This window comes from Leptodactylus fuscus, chromosome 8 (assembly GCF_031893055.1).
Source record: "Leptodactylus fuscus isolate aLepFus1 chromosome 8, aLepFus1.hap2, whole genome shotgun sequence".
NCBI classification, from domain to species: Eukaryota; Metazoa; Chordata; class Amphibia; order Anura; family Leptodactylidae; genus Leptodactylus; species Leptodactylus fuscus.
The window spans coordinates 96,057,151-96,083,890 of record NC_134272.1 but is presented as its reverse complement, the minus strand read 5'-3'; the positions used below and the strand labels follow the sequence as shown (position 1 = coordinate 96,083,890).

Sequence of the window (26,740 nt, the reverse complement as noted above, 5' to 3'; positions counted from 1 at the left end):
CCTGTAGAGGATTTGCTTCATCATCTCAGCCGTCCTCCTCCTCATCATCATCATCATCATCATCTTTTCTCTTACCTGATTTATTACTCCCTAATCTCTGATGTATCATGAAGATCAGGATCTTCTATAAACCTAACTGCATGTGTGATGTCATTCTCCGGTGATGACATCATCATCTAATCGTCCTCATCACTGGTTACAGGATATCATGCCGTCTGGCCACCTTCTTTGTGTTGTCATCAGTGTGACATTAGGCGGCCATGTTTGGATGAGAGGCTACCCCTCTAGTCTCCTTCTGGCCCATCATCCTCCTCCTCATCTCTACTAATCTCTTCCTACTTCATGTCTAATACAGACCCATCTCTGGATCGGCCATTGCTGCTTCCTAGGATATTCCTCTTGCACATCTTGACTTATGGCCGTCCCGCCTGGGGATAGCATGCCGGTGCCTGGCTGTATCCTTCCTTCTCTCTAGGATATAGTAAGTCCCCTGAGCGGTCCCCAAGATCTATAATAAATCCTTACACTTTCCTTCCAGATGGAGCCACCATTAAGAAGAAGCCCGCTCCGAAGACCCCCCTTAAATCAGGTAGAAGGATTGTTGACCCGTCCTCCGCATTAACACGTCCTCGGGTCACTGGTTCCAAAGACCTGTCACAAATTGTCACATTGTCTCGCCACCTTCATACAGAGCGGGAATGTGCAATGTGTGTGGGCTCCAGGCTGGATCCATAGATGGAGCCCATTTATCTAGACCTTTGGTGGATGTGGTACTAGGATAGAGGACAGAAGGAGATGGGAACAATACAAAACCGTGTCAATTCAGTAACCTGTTCCTAAAATCCCCAAATAATTGTATGTACCAGGAAGTCAGGCAGGAGCATTGTGGGTGATATGTTAATATTATCTGGTCTTGTTTATCCTATTGAGGATCAACCTTATGTTCATAAGACCTGTCTACTGAAATGTGATGTGCTCAAGGTTCTAGATTCACCAGGGCTGACCAGTAGTCACGAGGGCTGACTGGTAGTCACGAGGGCTGACTGGTAGTCACGAGGGCTGACCGCTATTCACCAGGGCTGACCGCTAGTCACGAGGGCTGACTGGTAGTCACGAGGGCTGACCGCTATTCACCAGGGCTGACCGCTATTCACCAGGGCTGACCGCTAGTCACCAGGGCTGACCGCTAGTCACCAGGGCTGACCGCTAGTCATGAGGGCTGACCGCTATTCACGAGGGCTGACCGCTATTCACGAGGGCTGACTGCTATTCACGAGGGCTGACTGCTATTCACCAGGGCTGACTGCTATTCACCAGGGCTGACTGCTATTCACCAGGGCTGACCGCTATTCACCAGGGCTGACCGCTATTCACCAGGGCTGACCGCTATTCACCAGGGCTGACCGCTATTCACCAGGGCTGACCGCTATTCACCAGGGCTGACCGCTATTCACCAGGGCTGACCGCTATTCACCAGGGCTGACCGCTAGTCACAAGGGCTGACCGGTAGTCACAAGGGACGACGACTGTTCACAATGACCGACAAGTATTTGTAAAGGATGGTCACTATTAATTAGAGATGATCACTGTTCATGGGGAACAACCATTATTCTTGTGGGGGTGACCACTATTCATGGGGGGGGCGACCATTATACCTGTGGGGTGACCACTATTCATGGGGGGGCGACCATTATACCTGTGGGGTGAACATTATACCTGTGGGGTGACCACTATTCATGGGGGGGGCGACCATTATACCTGTGGGGTGACCATCATTCCTTTGGGGTGACATCTATATAAACTGTTTGTACCTCTCATACACCACTTGGAGCTGCAGTAGACTTATTATTTTGGTTGGTTTTGTTTCTTCCCCCCCCCACAGCTTCTCCACCGCAGATCCTTCAATTCCCAGAAGACAGGAAGGTCCGAGCCGGGGAGTCGGTGGAGCTGTTGTGCAAAGTGGCCGGGACGCAACCCATCTCGTGCATGTGGATGAAGTTCAGGAAGGAGGTGAGGTCTTGTCTTTGTGTGCGGATAGGGATAGTTGGAGTTGTTGTTACATTGTTAGATGATGGGAGTAATAATACTGATACAGGGGACACTAAATTGTGTAATGTAATCCCCTCTCTACAGGAGATATATATATAAATGCCAGGCTGACTGTATAATCTGCAGGCGTCATATGTCCGGGGTGAGGGGCGAGGACTGAGAGCCGCTGCTGGACAAGCACCCAGTTGTAATTGTAGATCATAAACTAAACAGCACAATGTCAATCACCTGTCACTAAAGCCCGCAGGATCCCGTCTTGTAGTAAGAGGCAGAGGCTCCAAACACAGGAACATGATGCGCCCCATTACAATATGCAGAATATACTGGGGCAGGATCACTTGGGTGCTAGTAGTAGTGCGGGGGGGTATCAACTAAACCCTATGTGGCTAATGTGGGGAACTCACTGAGGGATATACAGACTATATATACTATTACAAGGCTAGTATTTAGCAAAAAAAAAACAACAAAGTTCAGATTAATGCACTCCCCATGATCTAGAATCAAAAAAAAAAAATAACAATAGTAAAATCGTCATAAGCCAAATGGCTTTATAATGGTAAGTGTAGGAGATGGCTGCACACCCTAGTTGACCAATTGGCTGGAAACGTACAGTCGGTAGGAAACTATAAGAACAAAAGAAAAGAAAAAACCTGGTGGCGCACACCAAAAAACGTATATATTTTTTTGAATTTATTAGGATAACGCGTTTCGGGGCTATACCCCTTCGTCAGATCTAATCCAAAGACACAAACAACAAAAAAAAAACGTCTTATGTTTGAGCATAAAATCAATTAACAGAAATACAATTAAAAAACATTTTTTATAAAAAAAAGATTTTTCAAAAAACTTTTTAAAAACATTAGACCTAAAAAATTCCTATAACCATATATGCATACACATACACCCATAATTACTGGTATGCATTAATATAATGTAACCATACTTATTAATGAGAATCAAATGTTTCAAACATCATTTCAACATATAACACATTCAAAATACAGGGCTAGGTATACAGACTATATATACTATATACAGGGCTAGGTATACAGACTATATATACTACATACAGGGCTAGGTATACAGACTATATATACTATATACAGGGCTAGGTATACAGACTATATATACTATATACAGGGCTAGGTATACAGACTATATATACTATATACAGGGCTAGGTATACAGACTATATATACTATATACAGGGCTAGGTATACAGACTATATATACTACATACAGGGCTAGGTATACAGACTATATATACTATATACAGGGCTAGGTATACAGACTATATATACTACATACAGGGCTAGGTATACAGACTATATATACTATATACAGGGCTAGGTATACAGACTATATATACTATATACAGGGCTAGGTATACAGACTATATATACTATATACAGGGCTAGGTATACAGACTATATATACTATATACAGGGCTAGGTATACAGACTATATATACTATATACAGGGCTAGGTATACAGACTATATATACTATATACAGGGCTAGGTATACAGACTATATATACTATATACAGGGCTAGGTATACAGACTATATATACTATATACAGGGCTAGGTATACAGACTATATATACTATATACAGGGCTAGGTATACAGACTATATATACTATATACAGGGCTAGGTATACAGACTATATATACTATATACAGGGCTAGGTATACAGACTATATATACTATATACAGGGCTAGGTATACAGACTATATATACTATATACAGGGCTAGGTATACAGACTATATATACTATATACAGGGCTAGGTATACAGACTATATATACTATATACAGGGCTAGGTATACAGACTATATATACTATATACAGGGCTAGGTATACAGACTATATATACTACATACAGGGCTAGGTATACAGACTATATATACTATATACAGGGCTAGGTATACAGACTATATATACTATATACAGGGCTAGGTATACAGACTATATATACTATATACAGGGCTAGGTATACAGACTCACAAGAGGTTTCCACCTAAAATAACGGAATTAATAGGAGCTTCAGGTGGGGGGCATTTATTTTTAGTTGAGGATGTCAGTAATGGGGGGCCCGAATTTTTAGTTTGGGTGTGGAGGTGATTGGTTTAAGGTGGCGGTGTGTATAATGGGCAGGGGGCATTTATTATACCTTGAGGTTGCAGGTAATGAAGGGATACTTAATTTTAGTTGAGGGGGTTGGTGGGTAATGGGGGGCACTTATTTTCAGTGAGGGATGTGGGTTTTGGGCTGGGGCACTTACATTTACTTGGGAGTTGTGACTAATGGGGGCCCTTATGTATAGTGAGAGGTGTGACTAATGGGGGCCCTTATGTATAGTGAGAGGTGTGACTAATGGGGGGCACTTATGTATAGTGAGAGGTGTGACTAATGGGGGCACTTATGTATAGTGAGAGGTGTGACTAATGGGGGGCCCTTATGTATAGTGAGAGGTGTGACTAATGGGGGGGCACTTATGTATAGTGAGAGGTGTGACTAATGGGGGCACTTATGTATAGTGAGAGGTGTGACTAATGGGGGTCACTTATGTATAGTGAGAGGTGTGACTAATGGGGGGCACTTATGTATAGTGAGAGGTGTGACTAATGGGGGCACTTATGTATAGTGAGAGGTGTGACTAATGGGGGCACTTATGTATAGTGAGAGGTGTGACTAATGGGGGGCACTTATGTATAGTGAGAGGTGTGACTAATGGGAGGCACTTATGTATAGTGAGAGGTGTGACTAATGGGGGCACTTATGTATAGTGAGAGGTGTGACTAATGGGGGCACTTATGTATAGTGAGAGGTGTGACTAATGGGGGGCACTTATGTATAGTGAGAGGTGTGACTAATGGGGGGCACTTATGTATAGTGAGAGGTGTGACTAATGGGAGGCACTTATGTATAGTGAGAGGTGTGACTAATGGGGGCACTTATGTATAGTGAGAGGTGTGACTAATGGGAGGCACTTATGTATAGTGAGAGGTGTGACTAATGGGGGGCACTTATGTATAGTGAGAGGTGTGACTAATGGGGGGCCCTTATGTATAGTGAGAGGTGTGACTAATGGGGGGCCCTTATGTATAGTGAGAGGTGTGACTAATGGGGGGCACTTATGTATAGTGAGAGGTGTGACTAATGGGAGGCACTTATGTATAGTGAGAGGTGTGACTAATGGGGGCACTTATGTATAGTGAGAGGTGTGACTAATGGGGGGCACTTATGTATAGTGAGAGGTGTGACTAATGGGGGGCACTTATGTATAGTGAGAGGTGTGACTAATGGGGGGCACTTATGTATAGTGAGAGGTGTGACTAATGGGGGCACTTATGTATAGTGAGAGGTGTGACTAATGGGGGCACTTATGTATAGTGAGAGGTGTGACTAATGGGGGGCACTTATGTATAGTGAGAGGTGTGACTAATGGGGGGCACTTATGTATAGTGAGAGGTGTGACTAATGGGGGGCACTTATGTATAGTGAGAGGTGTGACTAATGGGGGGCACTTATGTATAGTGAGAGGTGTGACTAATGGGGGCACTTATGTATAGTGAGAGGTGTGACTAATGGGGGGCCCTTATGTATAGTGAGAGGTGTGACTAATGGGGGGGCACTTATGTATAGTGAGAGGTGTGACTAATGGGGGGCACTTATGTATAGTGAGAGGTGTGACTAATGGGGGGGCACTTATGTATAGTGAGAGGTGTGACTAATGGGGGCACTTATGTATAGTGAGAGGTGTGACTAATGGGGGGCCCTTATGTATAGTGAGAGGTGTGACTAATGGGGGGCCCTTATGTATAGTGAGAGGTGTGACTAATGGGGGCACTTATGTATAGTGAGAGGTGTGACTAATGGGGGGCACTTATGTATAGTGAGAGGTGTGACTAATGGGGGGCCCTTATGTATAGTGAGAGGTGTGACTAATGGGGGCCCTTATGTATAGTGAGAGGTGTGACTAATGGGGGGCACTTATGTATAGTGAGAGGTGTGACTAATGGGGGGCACTTATGTATAGTGAGAGGTGTGACTAATGGGGGGCACTTATGTATAGTGAGAGGTGTGACTAATGGGGGGCACTTATGTATAGTGAGAGGTGTGACTAATGGGGGGCACTTATGTATAGTGAGAGGTGTGACTAATGGGGGGCACTTATGTATAGTGAGAGGTGTGACTAATGGGGGGCACTTATGTATAGTGAGAGGTGTGACTAATGGGGGCCCTTATGTATAGTGAGAGGTGTGACTAATGGGGGGCACTTATGTATAGTGAGAGGTGTGACTAATGGGGGGCACTTATGTATAGTGAGAGGTGTGACTAATGGGGGCACTTATGTATAGTGAGAGGTGTGACTAATGGGGGGGCACTTATGTATAGTGAGAGGTGTGACTAATGGGGGGCACTTATGTATAGTGAGAGGTGTGACTAATGGGGGGCACTTATGTATAGTGAGAGGTGTGACTAATGGGGGGGCACTTATGTATAGTGAGAGGTGTGACTAATGGGGGGCACTTATGTATAGTGAGAGGTGTGACTAATGGGGGGGCACTTATGTATAGTGAGAGGTGTGACTAATGGGAGGCACTTATGTATAGTGAGAGGTGTGACTAATGGGGGTCACTTATGTATAGTGAGAGGTGTGACTAATGGGGGGGCACTTATGTATAGTGAGAGGTGTGACTAATGGGGGGCACTTATGTATAGTGAGAGGTGTGACTAATGGGGGCACTTATGTATAGTGAGAGGTGTGACTAATGGGGGGGCACTTATGTATAGTGAGAGGTGTGACTAATGGGGGGCACTTATGTATAGTGAGAGGTGTGACTAATGGGGGGCACTTATGTATAGTGAGAGGTGTGACTAATGGGGGGCACTTATGTATAGTGAGAGGTGTGACTAATGGGGGGCACTTATGTATAGTGAGAGGTGTGACTAATGGGGGCCCTTATGTATAGTGAGAGGTGTGACTAATGGGGGGCACTTATGTATAGTGAGAGGTGTGACTAATGGGGGCACTTATGTATAGTGAGAGGTGTGACTAATGGGAGGCACTTATGTATAGTGAGAGGTGTGACTAATGGGGGGGCACTTATGTATAGTGAGAGGTGTGACTAATGGGGGGGCACTTATGTATAGTGAGAGGTGTGACTAATGGGGGGCACTTATGTATAGTGAGAGGTGTGACTAATGGGGGGGCACTTATGTATAGTGAGAGGTGTGACTAATGGGGGGCACTTATGTATAGTGAGAGGTGTGACTAATGGGGGGCACTTATGTATAGTGAGAGGTGTGACTAATGGGGGGGCACTTATGTATAGTGAGAGGTGTGACTAATGGGGGGCACTTATGTATAGTGAGAGGTGTGACTAATGGGGGGGGGCCTTTATTTTTCCTCTTTCACTTCTTGGTCACCCTTCTCTTTCTGCCGACAGATTAAAGAGAGTGAATTCATTAAGATAGAGAAGACGGAGGACACGTGTAAGCTGACCATCTCCTCCGCGCGACAGGAACACTGCGGCTGCTACACTCTCGTTGCAGAAAACAAACAAGGCTCCAAACAAGCACAAATCAACCTGACTGTGTTTGGTAAGATCAGAGACCCTCTAATCCTCTCCAAGGGTCACTGGATGGTCTCGAATAGATATTATGTGGGACATGTCTGGTTATAAGACAATGGGGACTCCATCCTTCTTCCTGCCAACCCCTCAGTTCTGGGGATCTTGGGGGTCTTAGTCCATGGACCTCCACTCATACCATTTTCTGAGATGTCTTTAGGATGCTCCACTGTGTGTTTATGTTGGTGTGTATGTCTTGGTTTATGAAGCTACTGCATCTACACGAGCATCAGGCCCCGGCATCTTCTCATGGGTCACGTCTTAAATTTATGTCCGATTCTGATACTTTACGATTTACAGTCATGGCCGTAAGTGTGGGCACCCCTAAAAATTTCCAGAAAATGAAGTATTTCTCCCAGATAATTCTCACAGTTCTGCAGGTTTTGTTCTGCACATTTCTATTTCCTTTCTGTGTATTGGAACAACAACAAAAAAAGGCAAAATTGGACAGAATTTCACTCCAAAAATGGGCCGGACACAATTGTTGGGACCTTTTCACAGTTGTTGGTAAATAACTTTGCTTCTGGCCTGTGATCCTGGTTAAGACTCCCCTGTGGCAAGTAACAGGTTTGGACAATATAAGAATCACACCTGATACCAGAGGCAAAGCATACAAGTAACAGGTGTGGGCAATATAAGAATCACACCTGATACCAGAGGCAAAGCATACAAGTAACAGGTGTGGGCAATATAAGAATCACACCTGACACCAGATAGAAAAGAATACAACATGACTCAGTCTTTGCAAGTTTGAGGACCTGAGAACCAAAATTGTGGAAAAATATCAATAATCTCAAGCTGACAAGTTCATCTCCAGAGATCTGGATGTTCCTTTGTCTGCGGTGCGCTACGTAATCCAGAAGTTTAACCTCTATGGCCCTGCAGCAAATCCCCCTGGATGTGGAGGGAAGCGAAGAACGGATGGAAGTTTGTAAGGATAGTCCGGATGGTGGAGGAGCAGCCCCAACCAAGGGCCAGAGACATCCAAGTGTCCTACAGGCTCAGGGGGCATCAGTGTCAGGAGACCCCGGAGGACCCCACCGCGGACACAGAGACCGAAACAGACTAAAATGTACGGGAGGAAGCCAAAGTCCTTCTGGGAAACGTCTTGTGGACAGAGGAGACCAAGACAGAGCTGTGTGGTAAAGCCCATCATTCTATTAGTTACCGAAATCAGAGGCCTGAGAAGAGCAGCGGACCCAGAGTCACATGGGGGAGGGGCGCAGGGGGTTTGGGGGGGTTTTGCTGGCACTGAGGCCCTGACAGTGTACAAGACATCATGGAGTCTGAAGGGAACTGCTTGAGGATACCAGCAATTTTGTCTGGCTCATTTTTGGAAGAGAAATTGTGAAATTGTAAGAATTATCTGAGGGAAATACTTCACTGCCGGCTGTGACTGTAATTATTCACTTTGTGTCCCCCTCCCCTCCCCTCCCCTTGGTGTTGTCCCCCTCCCTCCCCTCCCTCCCTGTATTACCCCTATATACAAGACTATACCTACTATAATACTCCCCCCTATATACAAGACAATACCTACTATAATACTGCCCCCTATGGGTTACTGTTGGGTCTGTACATGTCTGTGACTCGTTGCTATGATGATGTCTTTCTTATTGATTCGTCTTCTGGTTTCTGTTTATTTATCTTTTCTGTTGTGTAAATTCCGGTAATTTTGCTGCATATTTTCGGAGATCCTCGGGACACTCGGTCTGTAAAGCTTTGGACAGGATCCTGCGCTCTGAGGCCAGTAACATTTGGTTCAGAGTGTTCTTTGTTAACCACTTCTCTGCTGAACGGTTTTATTCTGTTGAGTTTGGGTGGGGAGGGAGATATTCGCTTCTGGGGAGAATTTGACAAATGTCTTGGGGTAGAAAAACTGTATACTGGAGCCGTAGACCGAGCCGAGCCGTCCTGGTGAAGTCTCTTACACACAATGTATCACTCATATCATCCCCGACCCCAGGAGCTGACAATCTAATCTCTATATCACACAATGTATCACTCATATCATCCCCGACCCCAGGAGCTGACAATCTAATCTCTATATCACACACAATGTATCACTCCCATCATCCCTGACCCCAGGAGCTGACAATCTAATCTCTATATCACACACAATGTATCACTCCCATCATCCCTGACCCCAGGAGCTGACAATCTAATCTCTATATCACACACAATGTATCCCCCTGACCCCAGGAGCTGACACTCTAATCTCTATATCACACAATGTATCACTCATATCATCCCTGACCCCAGGAGCTGACAATCTAATCTCTATATCACACACAATGTATCACTCCCATCATCCCTGACCCCAGGAGCTGACAATCTAATCTCTATATCACACACAATGTATCACCCCCATCATCCCTGACCCCAGGAGCTGACAATCTAATCTCTATATCACACACAATGTATCACTCCCATCATCCCTGACCCCAGGAGCTGACAATCTAATCTCTATATCACACAATGTATCACTCATATCATCCCTGACCCCAGGAGCTGACAATCTAATCTCTATATCACACACAATGTATCACTCCCATCATCCCTGACCCAGGAGCTGACAATCTAATCTCTATATCACACACAATGTATCACTCATATCATCCCTGACCCCAGGAGCTGACAATCTAATCTCTATATCACACAATGTATCACTCATATCATCCCTGACCCCAGGAGCTGACAATCTAATCTCTATATCACACACAATGTATCACTCCCATCATCCCTGACCCCAGGAGCTGACAATCTAATCTCTATATCACACACAATGTATCACTCCCATCATCCCTGACCCCAGGAGCTGACACTCTAATCTCTATATCACACACAATGTATCACTCCCATCATCCCTGAGCCCAGGAGCTGACAATCTAATCTCTATATCACACAATGTATCACTCCCATCATCCCTGACCCCAGGAGCTGACAATCTAATCTCTATATCACACACAATGTATCACTCCCATCATCCCTGACCCCAGGAGCTGACAATCTAATCTCTATATCACACACAATGTATCACTCCCATCATCCCTGACCCCGGGAGCTGACACTCTAATCTCTATATCACACACAATGTATCACTCCCATCATCCCTGACCCCAGGAGCTGACAATCTAATCTCTATATCACACACAATGTATCACCCCCATCATCCCTGACCCCAGGAGCTGACAATCTAATCTCTATATCACATACAATGTATCACCCCCATCATCCCTGACCCCAGGAGCTGACAATCTAATCTCTATATCACACACAATGTATCACTCCCATCACCCCTGACCCCAGGAGCTGACAATCTAATCTCTATATCACACACAATGTATCACTCCCATCATCCCTGACCCCAGGAGCTGACAATCTAATCTCTATATCACACACACTGTATCACTCCCATCATCCCTGACCCCAGGAGCTGACACTCTAATCTCTATATCACACACACTGTATCACTCCCATCATCCCTGACCCCAGGAGCTGACAATCTAATCTCTATATCACACACAATGTATCACCCCCATCATCCCTGTTAGGGGGCAATCACCCCTGGATATGTTGCCGTAGGCCAAACCAATAATCAGTAAGTTCGAGCGCTTAGGAAACAGACTCGGACACCAGTGTATCTCAAGCAAATGTTTCAGTTATTGCCGCATCCAGTGGCTACTTATAGGAAGTCTTATTTTTATATATATATATATATATATATATATATATATATATATATATATATATATATATATACTGCAGTCACAGGCTACGTGTCCTTACAGGGAGCTCCGCTTCCGGGCCTAGTTTTACGACCCGCAGACAGCACAGGACCTGATATCCATGCACATGGGCTTCTGTTCCCAGCTCGCTATCACTATGCCCTGGACCTCTACGCTCTGCGCTATCCGTTTCTATTCTACTATCTTAATAATGATTATTCTTCTTATTTTAACCCTCACATCCCTGGCCTGAGCTCTCAGCATTACAAGCTCCACATGTGAGTGGGACTATTACACTTCAGGGTTAGGGCGCTATAGGAAAGATTACCTGGGGTCTGAATGACACAGTCGCTGTGCACATCCCCTCCCTGGGAAGAAGGTGAGGCCCCCCCTGCAATGGGCCCTCTTTCTCTCCAGGGGCCCTGAAACAGCTTTGGGATCTGACCCTGAGTCTTGGCAGTTTTTATTCCCAGCCATGTCTTTGCTTCATAGGTGGCAACCATTGAGTTTTTTGGGGCCACAGTTATGTTGCAGGGTAGGGGGATGCCTGGTAGATGCAGATACTTCCCCCCTCAGCTCATCATAGGGGCGGTGGCGCTGATCAGGAGGGGTCAATGTCATGTTATAATAACATTGGGGGTCATCCTCTAAATTTGTCTTAAAGTTTTATGTTTATAATGATTCAGAGAAGTTACTTAAAAATGTAACAAAATAACAGTGTCCATTTATATTGTCTGCCCCCCCCCCCCCCCCTCCTCCCTTCGTGACAGATGCAGGTCCCTGTGTGGCCCCCGGGAATGTATGCGGCTGCGTCCCAGACCCGGTCTGCACTAATGCACTCAGCGCTGTGACCTTTTAAGGCTCGCTTTCTCTCCCAGTGCTGAATTTTTAGTTGAGATTCTGCCAGGGTCGACGGCATGGCCCACATCCAAACTGGCTCCAGACATACATGAAATAGCAGCTCCGGCTGCACGGGGGCGGGGGGCTTCCTATACAACCACTATCTCCCACTCTCTCTGTTATGAAACATCTGCACCCCCAGGTGCCTTCACCCCCATATAGCTGCATTGCCGATACAGAGACATCCCGGTTACAGAGCTCCCTTATATCATACGAAGTGCTAGAGAAGGGGGTTGTCAGAAGCCCCTGCCCCCCTGTAGATGTGGAGTCCAGGTTCCAATTCTGCTTGTGTGCACAGGGCCCTGTTCTGAATCCTTCCATTTATGCAGCCTGTCCTCTGATGGGCCCCTTACGTATTAGGGCCAGTGTGTGACCCCATCCCCTGCGCCCCTATAGACGGAGGACAATACACAGATTTGCTGAATTGACTACTGATAGGACATTCACCGGGAGAGGCACCATTGGGATTTTTTTTGTTGTCGTCCTGTTTTCTGGCTTGTTTTGTGTACGCAGCCGCTGCCGTGGATTGTCCAGAGCTCTGAGCAGAAAAGGAATTGCAAAGTCATCCGAAAGAAATAATAATCCGGCGGCCAAGTCTCTGCTGGATGGAGGCGTCACATCACCAGGACCAGCCCCGCAGCCAAATGCTTCAGCCTAAAAAGATTATGGTTATCCAGAAATCTTGTTTACAATAAAATATGAAATTAGACCCCCCCAGACCCCTTAGTTTACCCCCCCCTCCCAGAATCTCCTGCGGTGTGACCCCAGACTCCTGCTGCTTGGCCAGACTCCTTCAGTTTGATCCTTCCTAAGTCTCCTGCAGCTTCGTACTCTTCAGATTCCTCAACAAACCCCAAATCACCTGGAGCTTCCCCCCCCCCCCCATATTCCTGCAGCCGAACTCCCCTTCTCCACCTGTCTCCCCCCACCACCATATTCCTGCTGCAGGACTCCCCTTACCCACCAGGCTTGTGTCCCCCCCCCCCCCCCCAATTCCTGCAGCTGGACTCCCCTTCCCCACCAGTCTCCTGTTTGCCCCTCCCCCTATATTCCTCTAGCTGGACTCCCCTTCCCCACCAGTCAGTCCCCTGCTTGATCCCCCCCAGTCCCCTGCAGTATGACCTCCCGCCCCCACCTTCTCCTGAGGCCTGCCCCTACTTTCCCGCAGCCTTCTCCCCTCCAGATTTCGGCAGCTTGTCCCCCCTTACCACCAGTCCTTGCCCTTTCCCCCCTACCTAGGAATCTTTCTTCTTGTTCCCTCTAATCTTGCCGCTCGTTCTAAGAGCACTTTCTAGAGGTGTGGTCACCCAGCTTTTCTAGGCTCCTGAGTGGCAACTGGTGAATATACGTTTACATAGATGGGCAGAATTGACCTTAAGAAACCTGAATAACAACTGAAATGGGCATTTTGGTTGCCACCCAGCTTTCCCAGACACAGATAGGAGTGTAGGATCTAGCCTGCTTATATCACTAGTATTGTGGCGGTGCTTAGTGATAAGCGGCGGCAGGCCCAGAGATCAGCGGCAGCAGCTCCTTGTCACTCTCAGTCCTCGGACAGACGAGGAGTTTCATTGGTTTCAGTGGCAGAAATCTGGAGACGTTTGTTCCTGCAGTTGGAGAATTCACAGAGACTGAAGCTGCAGATTTCATGCTGTGGTCCGCAGGGGGCGCCGTTGCTGGCAGTCGACCACTCACACCTTTATTAATCTGAGATTCTTAAGTCAATGAGACCCTTGGTGTGAAGAACGTGTTATTAGACCCCCGGGATGGGAACGTGTATTAGTAGGAGAACGGTGGGAGATATAAAAACAGCCCCCGTCTGTCATTCATTTATTTGTAGTCACCTCCAAAGCTGCAGTCACAATTCTACTATTATGTTATGTCTTATACTGCAGTCACCTCCAAAGCTGCATTCAAAATGTTATGTCTTATACTGCAGTCACATCCAAGGCTGCAGTCACAATTCTACTATTATGTTATGTCTTATACTCCAGTCCCATCCAGAGCTGCAGTCACAATTCTGTTACATGACATGTTATGCTGTATTCACATCCAGAGCTGCACTTGCTGTTCTGCTGGTTGGCCTTGGACTGATTTATCTGCTGATATTTAGTATCCGATGCTTGTATTTCTGGAATATGCAGAATATTTGCATTTCTATGATATGATGGTCTCGATAGTCAGACTTGTCAGCGGTGCCTCTGCCTGGTGCTGCCGCTTATCTGCCATCTCTGAGCCGGATGGAGAAGTTCCCACAAGGCTGCGGCCGCTGCTCTATGGGAACCCCTGTAATGAGGGGAGGGGGTGATGAGATCTGAAGTTCCTACAGGCCCCCTCCTAATACAGACACGCCCTGGGTAAGAGCAGCCGTCCTGGGAACCTACGTGACTGCAAACAGATCGCTGCCCACTGACGTGACCTCAGTGCATGTGATTATAATATATATGAGACTATAATACATGAGATTATAATATATAGGAGACTATAATACATGAGATTATAATATATAGGAGACTATAATACATGAGATTATAATATATAGGAGACTAATACATGAGATTATAATATATAGGAGACTATAGTACATGAGATTATAATATATAGGAGACTATAATACATGAGATTATAATATATAGGAGACTATAATACATGAGATTATAATATATAGGAGACTATAATACATGAGATTATAATATATAGGAGACCATAATACATGAGATTATAATATATAGGAGACTAATACATGAGATTATAATATATAGGAGACTATAGTACATGAGATTATAATATATAGGAGACTATAGTACATGAGATTATAATATATAGGAGACTATAATACATGAGATTATAATATATAGGAGACCATAATACATGAGATTATAATATATAGGAGACTAATACATGAGATTATAATATATAGGAGACTATAATACATGAGATTATAATATATAGGAGACTATAGTACATGAGATTATAATATATAGGAGACTATAATACGTGAGATTATAATATATAGGTGACTATAGTACATGAGATTATAATATATAGGAGACTATAGTACATGAGATTATAATATATAGGAGACTATAGTACATGAGATTATAATATATAGGTGACTATAGTACATGAGATTATAATATATAGGAGACTAATACATGAGATTATAATATATAGGAGACTATAGTACATGAGATTATAATATATAGGAGACTATAGTACATGAGATTATAATATATAGGAGACTAATACATGAGATTATAATATATAGGAGACTATAGTACATGAGATTATAATATATAGGAGACTATAGTACATGAGATTATAATATATAGGAGACTATAGTACATGAGATTATAATATATAGGAGACTATAGTACATGAGATTATAATATATAGGAGACTATAGTACATGAGATTATAATATATAGGAGACTATAATACATGAGATTATAATATATAGGAGACTATAGTACATGAGATTATAATATATAGGAGACTATAGTACATGAGATTATAATACATCATTCGATAATATGTAGGATAATTTCTGTTTTCAGGGCGCTCCAATAATTGATGTTATTTCTTTGCAGATAAACCCGACCCTCCAGCCGGTCAGCCGTGCGCCTCTGAAATGAAAGGCTCGGCCCTCACCTTGTCATGGTATGGCCCAACCTATGATGGGGGGAGTGTGGTACAGTCCTACACGGTGGAGATCTGGGACTCCGTAGACAAGTCCTGGTCCGACCTGACTCAGTGCAGAAGCACCTCCTACAACGTGGAGAACTTACTGCACGACCGAGAGTACAAGTTCAGGGTACGAGCCACCAATGTGTACGGCACCAGCGAGCCGAGCCAGGAGTCCGAGCCCGTGGCCTATAAGGAGAAGGTGGAAGGTGAGCGAACAACACCCATGTTATATCGTATCAGCACTGTATACACCACAGGAGATATATACACCAGCAACAGATCTACTCGTGTATCACCCCCATCATCCCTGACCCCAGGAGCTGACAATCTAATCTCTATATCACACACAATGTATCACTCCCATCATCCCTGACCCCAGGAGCTGACAATCTAATCTCTATATCACACACACAATGTATCACTGCCATCATCCCTGACCCCAGGAGCTGACAATCTAATCTCTATATCACACACACAATGTATCACTGCCATCATCCCTGACCCCAGGAGCTGACACTCTAATCTCTATATCACACACAATGTATCACTCCCATCATCCCTGACCCCAGGAGCTGACATTCTAATCTCTATATCACACACAATGTATCACCCCCATCATCCCTGACCCCAGGAGCTGACACTCTAATCTCTATATTACACACACAATGTATCACTCCCATCATCCCTGACCCCAGGAGCTGACAATCTAATCCCTATATCACACACAATGTATCACTGCCATCATCCCTGACCCCAGGAGCTGACAATCTAATCTCTATATCACACACAATGTATCACCCCCATCATCCCTGACCCCAGGAGCTGACAATCTAATCTCTATATCACACACAATGTATCACCCCCATCATCCCTGACCCCAGGAGCTGACAATCTAATCTCTATATCACACACAATGTATCACTCCCATCATCCCTTACCCCAGGAGCTGACACTCTAATCTCTATATCACACACAATGTATCACTCCCATCACCCCTGACCCCAGGAGCTGACAATCTAATCTCTATATCACATACAATGTATCACTCCCATCATCCCTGACCCCAGGAGCTGACAATCTAATCTCTATATCACACACACTGTATCACTCCCATCATCCCTGACCCAGGAGCTGACACTCTAATCTCTATATCACACACAATGTATCACTCCCATCATCCCTGACCCCAGGAGCTGACAATCTAATCTCTATATCACACACACAATGTATCACTCCCATCATCCCTGACCCCAGGAGCTGACAATCTAATCTCTATATCACACACAATGTATCACTCCCATCATCCCTGACCCCAGGAGCTGACAATCTAATCTCTATATCACACACAATGTATCACTCCCATCATCCCTGACCCCAGGAGCTGACAATCTAATCTCTATATCACACACACAATGTATCACTCCCATCATCCCTGACCCCAGGAGCTGACAATCTAATCTCTATATCACACACAATGTATCACTCCCATCATCCCTGACCCCAGGAGCTGACAATCTAATCTCTATATCACACACAATGTATCACTCCCATCATCCCTGACCCCAGGAGCTGACAATCTAATCTCTATATCACATACAATGTATCACCCCCATCATCCCTGACCCCAGGAGCTGACAATCTAATCTCTATATCACATACAATGTATCACCCCCATCATCCCTGACCCCAGGAGCTGACAATCTAATCTCTATATCACACACACAATGTATCACTCCCATCATCCCTGACCCCAGGAGCTGACAATCTAATCTCTATATCACACACAATGTATCACTCCCATCATCCCTGACCCCAGGAGCTGACAATCTAATCTCTATATCACACACAATGTATCACTCCCATCATCCCTGACCCCAGGAGCTGACAATCTAATCTCTATATCACATACAATGTATCACCCCCATCATCCCTGACCCCAGGAGCTGACAATCTAATCTCTATATCACATACAATGTATCACCCCCATCATCCCTGACCCCAGGAGCTGACAATCTAATCTCTATATCACACACAATGTATCACTCCCATCATCCCTGACCCCAGGAGTTGACAATCTAATCTCTATATCACATACAATGTATCACCCCCATCATCCCTGACCCCAGGAGCTGACAATCTAATCCCTATATCACACAATGTATCACTCCCATCATCCCTGACCCCAGGAGCTGACACTCTAATCTCTATATCACACACAATGTATCACTCCCATCATCCCTGACCCCAGGAGCTGACATTCTAATCTCTATATCACACACACAATGTATCACTCCCATCATCCCTGACCCCAGGAGCTGACACTCTAATCTCTATATCACACACACAATGTATCACTCCCATCATCCCTGACCCCAGGAGCTGACACTCTAATCTCTATATCACACACAATGTATCACCCCCATCATCCCTGACCCCAGGAGCTGACACTCTAATCTCTATATCACACACAATGTATCACTCCCATCATCCCTGACCCCAGGAGTTGACAATCTAATCTCTATATCACATACAATGTATCACCCCCATCATCCCTGACCCCAGGAGCTGACATTCTAATCTCTATATCACACACACAATGTATCACCCCCATCAACCCTGACCCCAGGAGCTGACAATCTAATCTCTATATCACACACAATGTATCACTCCCATCATCCCTGACCCCAGGAGCTGACATTCTAATCTCTATATCACACACACAATGTATCACTCCCATCATCCCTGACCCCAGGAGCTGACAATCTAATCTCTATATCACACACAATGTATCACTCTCATCATCCCTGACCCCAGGAGCTGACATTCTAATCTCTATATCACACACACAATGTATCACCCCCATCATCCCTGACCCCAGGAGCTGACAATCTAATCTCTATATCACACACACAATGTATCACTCCCATCATCCCTGACCCCAGGAGCTGACACTCTAATCTCTATATCACACACAATGTATCACTCCCATCATCCCTGACCCCAGGAGTTGACAATCTAATCTCTATATCACATACAATGTATCACCCCCATCATCCCTGACCCCAGGAGCTGACATTCTAATCTCTATATCACACACACAATGTATCACCCCCATCATCCCTGACCCCAGGAGCTGACAATCTAATCTCTATATCACACACAATGTATCACTCCCATCATCCCTGACCCCAGGAGCTGACATTCTAATCTCTATATCACACACACAATGTATCACTCCCATCATCCCTGACCCCAGGAGCTGACATTCTAATCTCTATATCACACACACAATGTATCACTCCCATCATCCCTGACCCCAGGAGCTGACACTCTAATCTCTATATCACACACAATGTATCACTCCCATCATCCCTGACCCCAGGAGCTGACATTCTAATCTCTATATCACACACACAATGTATCACTCCCATCATCCCTGACCCCAGGAGCTGACACTCTAATCTCTATATCACACACAATGTATCACTCCCATCATCCCTGACCCCAGGAGCTGACAATCTAATCTCTATATCACATACAATGTATCACCCCCATCATCCCTGACCCCAGGAGCTGACATTCTAATCTCTATATCACACACACAATGTATCACCCCCATCATCCCTGACCCCAGGAGCTGACACTCTAATCTCTATATCACACACAATGTATCACTCCCATCATCCCTGACCCCAGGAGCTGACAATCTAATCTCTATATCACACACAATGTATCACTCCCATCATCCCTGACCCCAGGAGCTGACAATCTAATCTCTATATCACACACAATGTATCACTCCCATCATCCCTGACCCCAGGAGCTGACAATCTAATCTCTATATCACACACAATGTATCACTCCCATCATCCCTGACCCCAGGAGCTGACATTCTAATCTCTATATCACACACACAATGTATCACTCCCATCATCCCTGACCCCAGGAGCTGACATTCTAATCTCTATATCACACACACAATGTATCACTCCCATCATCCCTGACCCCAGGAGCTGACAATCTAATCCCTATATCACACACAATGTATCACTCCCATCATCCCTGACCCCAGGAGCTGACACTCTAATCTCTATATCACACACAATGTATCACTTCCATCATCCCTGACCCCAGGAGCTGACACTCTAATCTCTATATCACACACAATGTATCACCCCCATCATCCCTGACCCCAGGAGCTGACACTCTAATCTCTATATCACACACAATGTATCACTCCCATCATCCCTGACCCCAGGAGCTGACAATCTAATCTCTATATCACACACAATGTATCACTCCCATCATCCCTGACCCCAGGAGCTGACAATCTAATCTCTATATCACACTCAATGTATCACATTATTTCTCTGGGGTAATCCTGTGATGTTTGGGGCTTTCTGGTGCTGTGCAGTACCATGTGGCAGCCAGCAGGGGCCCTGTCTCTCTCTTGCTCCTCCCATCTGGTCTTTTCTATATTCTGCTTTTTCTGGCTCCTGATCGTTTCCTTTTCTCTTTTCTGCAGGTGACCATAAAGACGAAGCAGAAGTGTCAGATGACGGTGAGTTCTAGATAGTTGGGATAATGAGGGATAAGACGGTGATGTCACTGCTATAAGATATTACCTGTATATGGAGAGCAGTGATGTCACTCCTATAGAGCCAGCCATACACACAGTCTATATAATCTATATTCCCCGACCTCTGCTGTCAGGGGGAGTTGGGAGACCCCTTTATACATTATGTGGTGCATTTTTAGCTGCAGCTCTCTGATAGATTCATCTCATTCTTCATTTCTGTCCTACAGAGGATAAAGACACAGAACCTGAATACCGCAACGTGGTTATAAACACTGCACAGAAGGTGTCCGACTACTACGACGTGGAGGAGCGGCTGGGAACGTGAGTGTAATAACTGTGTCTGATATCTCTAATATGGCGGAGTAACTGTCCCCAAAATGTAATAAGAGTGCTGACCTGCTGACTGTTTCCATCAGCAACTCTTTAGTGTTATGAGCGCAGCTCTGGGGTATAATACAGGATAAGTAATGTAATGTATGTACACAGTGACTGTACCAGCAGAATAGTGAGCGCAGCTCTGGGGTATAATACAGGATAAGTAATGTAATGTATGTACACAGTGACTGCACCAGCAGAATAGTGAGCGCAGCTCTGGAGTATAATACAGGATAAGTAATGTAATGTATGTACACAGTGACTGTACCAGCAGAATAGTGAGCGCAGCTCTGGAGTATAATACAGGATAAGTAATGTAATGTATGTACACAGTGACTGTACCAGCAGAATAGTGAGCGCAGCTCTGGAGTATAATACAGGATAAGTAATGTAATGTATGTACACAGTGACTGCACCAGCAGAATAGTGACTGCAGCTCTGGAGCATAATACAGGAGAAGTAATGTAATGTATGTACACAGTGACTGCACCAGCAGAATAGTGAGCGCAGCTCTGGAGTATAATACAGGATAAGTAATGTAATGTATGTACACAGTGACTGTACCAGCAGAATAGTGACTGCAGCTCTGGAGCATAATACAGGAGAAGTAATGTAATGTATGTACACAGTGACTGCACCAGCAGAATAGTGAGCGCAGCTCTGGAGTATAATACAGGATAAGTAATGTAATGTATGTACACAGTGACTGCACCAGCAGAATAGTGACTGCAGCTCTGGAGCATAATACAGGAGAAGTAATGTAATGTATGTACACAGTGACTGCACCAGCAGAATAGTGAGCGCAGCTCTGGAGTATAATACAGGATAAGTAATGTAATGTATGTACACAGCGACTGCACCAGCAGAATAGTGAGCGCAGCTCTGGAGTATAATACAGGATAAGTAATGTAATGTATGTACACAGTGACTGTACCAGCAGAATAGTGAGCGCAGCTCTGGAGTATAATACAGGATAAGTAATGTAATGTATGTACACAGTGACTGCACCAGCAGAATAGTGAGCGCAGCTCTGGAGTATAATACAGGATAAGTAATGTAATGTATGTACACAGTGACTGCACCAGCAGAATAGTGAGCGCAGCTCTGGAGTATAATACAGGATAAGTAATGTAATGTATGTACACAGTGACTGTACCAGCAGAATAGTGAGCGCAGCTCTGGGGTATAATACAGGATAAGTAATGTAATGTATGTACACAGTGACTGCACCAGCAGAATAGTGAGCGCAGCTCTGGAGTACAATACAGGATAAGTAATGTATGTACACAGTGACTGCACCAGCAGAATAGCGAGCGCAGCTCTGGAGTATAATACAGGATAAGTAATGTAATGTATGTACACAGTGACTGCACCAGCAGAATAGTGAGCGCAGCTCTGGAGTATAATACAGGATAAGTAATGTAATGTATGTACACAGTGACTGCACCAGCAGAATAGTGAGCGCAGCTCTGGAGTATAATACAGGATAAGTAATGTAATGTATGTACACAGTGACTGCACCAGCAGAATAGTGAGCGCAGCTCTGGGGTATAATACAGGATAAGTAATGTATGTACACAGTGACTGCACCAGCAGAATAGTGAGCGCAGCTCTGGAGTATAATACAGGATAAGTAATGTATTGTATGTACACAGTGACTGTACCAGCAGAATAGTGAGCGCAGCTCTGGGGTATAATACAGGATAAGTAATGTAATGTATGTACACAGTGACTGCACCAGCAGAATAGTGAGCGCAGCTCTGGAGTATAATACAGATAAGTAATGTAATGTATGTACACAGTGACTGCACCAGCAGAATAGTGAGCGCAGCTCTGGAGTATAATACAGGATAAGTAATGTAATGTATGTACACAGTGACTGTACCAGCAGAATAGTGAGCGCAGCTCTGGAGTATAATACAGGATAAGTAATGTAATGTATGTACACAGTGACTGCACCAGCAGAATAGTGAGCGCAGCTCTGGAGTATAATACAGGATAAGTAATGTAATGTATGTACACAGTGACTGCACCAGCAGAATAGTGACTGCAGCTCTGGAGCATAATACAGGAGAAGTAATGTAATGTATGTACACAGTGACTGCACCAGCAGAATAGTGAGCGCAGCTCTGGAGTATAATACAGGATAAGTAATGTAATGTATGTACACAGCGACTGCACCAGCAGAATAGTGAGCGCAGCTCTGGAGTATAATACAGGATAAGTAATGTAATGTATGTACACAGTGACTGTACCAGCAGAATAGTGAGCGCAGCTCTGGGGTATAATACAGGATAAGTAATGTAATGTATGTACACAGTGACTGTACCAGCAGAATAGTGAGCGCAGCTCTGGAGTATAATACAGGATAAGTAATGTAATGTATGTACACAGTGACTGCACCAGCAGAATAGTGAGCGCAGCTCTGGAGTATAATACAGGATAAGTAATGTAATGTATGTACACAGTGACTGCACCAGCAGAATAGTGAGCGCAGCTCTGGAGTATAATACAGGATAAGTAATGTAATGTATATACACAGTGACCAGCAGAATAGTGAGCACAGCTCTGGAGTATAATACAGGATAAGTAATGTAATGTATGTACACAGTGACTGCACCAGCAGAATAGTGAGCACAGCTCTGGAGTATAATACAGGATAAGTAATGTAATGTATGTACACAGTGACTGCACCAGCAGAATAGCGAGCGCAGCTCTGGAGTATAATACAGGATAAGTAATGTAATGTATGTACACAGTGACTGTACCAGCAGAATAGTGAGTGCAGCTCTGGAGTATAATACAGGATAAGTAATGTAATGTATGTACACAGTGACTGCACCAGCAGAATAGCGAGCGCAGCTCTGGAGTATAATACAGGATAAGTAATGTAATGTATGTACACAGTGACTGTACCAGCAGAACAGTGAGCGCAGCTCTGGAGTATAATACAGGATAAGTAATGTAATGTATGTACACAGTGACTGTACCAGCAGAATAGTGAGTGCAGCTCTGGAGTATAATACAGGATAAGTAATGTAATGTATGTACACAGTGACTGCACCAGCAGAATAGTGAGCGCAGCTCTGGAGTATAATACAGGATAAGTAATGTAATGTATGTACACATTGACTGCACCAGCAGAATAGTGAGCGCAGCTCTGGAGTATAATACAGGATAAGTAATGTAGTGTATGTACACAGTGACTGTACCAGCAGAATAGTGAGCGCAGCTCTGGAGTATAATACAGGATAAGTAATTAATGTATATACACAGTGACCAGCAGAATAGTGAGCGCAGCTCTGCAGTATAACTTTGTTGTTGTTCTTTTTGCTCTCACTGAGGATGGGATCAGACGTCGCTCATTGATATTAATAGTTTCCTGCGGTTTATTTGGTCGGAGTGTCACATTCTCTGGTTGTGGGAATTTCTTGTCTCTCTCGGGGTATTTCTTAGCTGTTTCCATCTGGGGGGGATTTTGTGTATCCGGCAGCTCGGACCAGTCTCCACCTTATCGGGGTATCAGTGATTGGATCCATCATTGGTTCGTTGTTCTGCTGACCGGTCCTGGTCATGTGATGCATATATGACGTGACCAGTGAATGTCTCTCCATATGACGAGTGAATGATCTGACATTATAGCTCCTGCAGGCTTGTCGCCCAGTTTCCCAGTTTGCCTCTGTGATGTCATGCTGGGTGTTGTAGTTTCATCACAGTTGGGGTCACAGGTTGCAGAAAACTTTAAGTTTTTCAAAAAAAATTTCCAAGGTTCTCAGTCTGTAATTTTTTTTTTTTTTTTATTGTGGCACTAGGTACAGCAGCCACCCAGCTTTCCAGACACCAGAATTATAAATCTGCTTTTTGATGTACTACAGATTGTAATTGTGGGAAAGCTGGGTTACAATCCTTCTGCAATTCTACTCATATTGGAGGCCACACAGCTTTTTCAGGGTCAGAGTTTGTGCTCTGAAGGGTGAGGTCTATCTTTATTGAATGTGTGGATGGATAAGCAGATTTTTGTCTGTGTGTGTCCTCCTCCAAGATTGGGGGTCATCCTGTGGTCCGTGTGTGTCCTCCTCCAAGATTGGGGGTCATCCTGTGGTCCCTGTGTGTTCTCCTCCAAGATTGGGGGTCATCCTGTGGTCCGTGTGTGTCCTCCTCCAAGATTGGGGGTCATCCTGTGGTCCCTGTGTGTCCTCCTCCAAGATTGGGGGTCATCCTGTGGTCCCTGTGTGTCCTCCTCCAAGATTGGGGGTCATCCTGTGGTCCATGTGTGTTCTCCTCCAAGATTGGGGGTCATCCTGTGGTCCGTGTGTGTCCTCCTCCAAGATTGGGGGTCATCCTGTGGTCCCTGTGTGTCCTCCTCCAAGATTGGGGTGGGGTCTTCCTGAAGTATTTGTATGCCCTCCAGGATCAGGGGTCACCCTAGCCTGCAGTCTGTGTGTGTCCTCCTCCTGGGTCAGAGGTCATCCTGTCGCCTTTGTGTGTCCTTCTTCAGAATTGGGGTTGGTTTTGGAGTCTGTGCGTCTTTCTCCAGGATTGGGGGGTCCTCGTCCAGTCCTCTCTTGGTCGCCGCTCTCTGCCCTTCATGTGACATTGCTCTCTCCGGGGTCGCCTCGATCCTCAGATGTTAGATTGTGTGTCCGTCCTCCGTGACACGTTTCTATTCTTGCAGGGGGAAATTCGGACAAGTGTTCCGCATTGTGGATAAGAAAACTAAGAAGGTGTGGGCTGGAAAGTTCTTGAAGGCTTATTCTGCCAAGGACAAGGACGCCATCAGACAGGAGATTGATATCATGAACTGTTTGCACCACCCCAAACTGGTCCAGTGCATTGATGCCTTTGAGTCCAAGAGCGACATGGTGATGGTTCTGGAACTGTAAGTAACCAGCAGGGGGTCTTCTGATATTCGGGGGTCACCCCCACCCTGGTACGAATCCAGTAACTCATGTGGTCATGTGACTTAAACTGTAGTTTTAGGTAAAAATAAGAACTAGAATGTGCAGGGTCTGATCCCATGATAGATCCTATAGGAGCGTTCCCATAATCAGTGGGGGCGGCCCTGACAACTTCCCATAACAGAATGGTTGTCATCGTCACTACAGAGAACCTATAGGAGATCTGGTTTGTGGATAATAAGACTCCCGCTGTCATGTGCGGAGCTGCCCATGTCCGGTGATGTGATGGCCCCGACAGTCGCAGAATAAACACTAATAAATGACATATGTGTCTGAGTTATGTGCGGAGTGTGAAGGGAATCATCACGGCACATGTATGATGGGGGTGTGTGCTAGGTGTATGTATGTATGATGGAGGTTTGTGCTAGGTGTATGTATGATAGAGGTCTGTGCTAGGTGTATGTATGATAGAATTATGTGCTAGGTGTATGTATGTATGATAGAGGTGTGTGCTAGGTGTGTGTATGTATGTATGTATGATAGAGGTGTGTGCTAGGTGTATGTATGTATGATAGAGGTGTGTGCTAGGTGTATGTATGTATGATAGAGGTGTGTGCTAGGTGTATGTATGTATGATAGAGGTGTGTGCTAGGTGTATGTATGAATGTATGATAGAGGTGTGTGCTAGGTGTATGTATGTATGATAGAGGTGTGTGCTAGGTGTATGTATGTATGTATGATAGAGGTGTGTGCTAGGTGTATGTATGTATGATAGAGGTGTGTGCTAGGTGTATGTATGAATGTATGATAGAGGTGTGTGCTAGGTGTATGTATGTATGATAGAGGTGTGTGCTAGGTGTATGTGTGTATGTATGATAGAGGTGT

The 26,740-nt window shown here is 44.9% G+C and overlaps 1 protein-coding gene across 1 annotated transcript in view; it reads left to right on the top strand.

Moving 5' to 3' along the window:
- MYLK (myosin light chain kinase) overlaps nucleotides 1-26,740 on the top strand; it is a 126,320-nt gene that overhangs the window by 76,281 nt on the left and 23,299 nt on the right. The window contains exons 19-25 of the mRNA XM_075284714.1: nucleotides 539-589; nucleotides 1,883-2,010; nucleotides 7,509-7,662; nucleotides 15,907-16,209; nucleotides 20,529-20,564; nucleotides 20,810-20,903; nucleotides 25,633-25,836. Coding sequence (XP_075140815.1) covers nucleotides 539-589; nucleotides 1,883-2,010; nucleotides 7,509-7,662; nucleotides 15,907-16,209; nucleotides 20,529-20,564; nucleotides 20,810-20,903; nucleotides 25,633-25,836 — 970 coding nt within the window. The remainder of the gene's footprint in view (nucleotides 1-538; nucleotides 590-1,882; nucleotides 2,011-7,508; nucleotides 7,663-15,906; nucleotides 16,210-20,528; nucleotides 20,565-20,809; nucleotides 20,904-25,632; nucleotides 25,837-26,740) is intronic.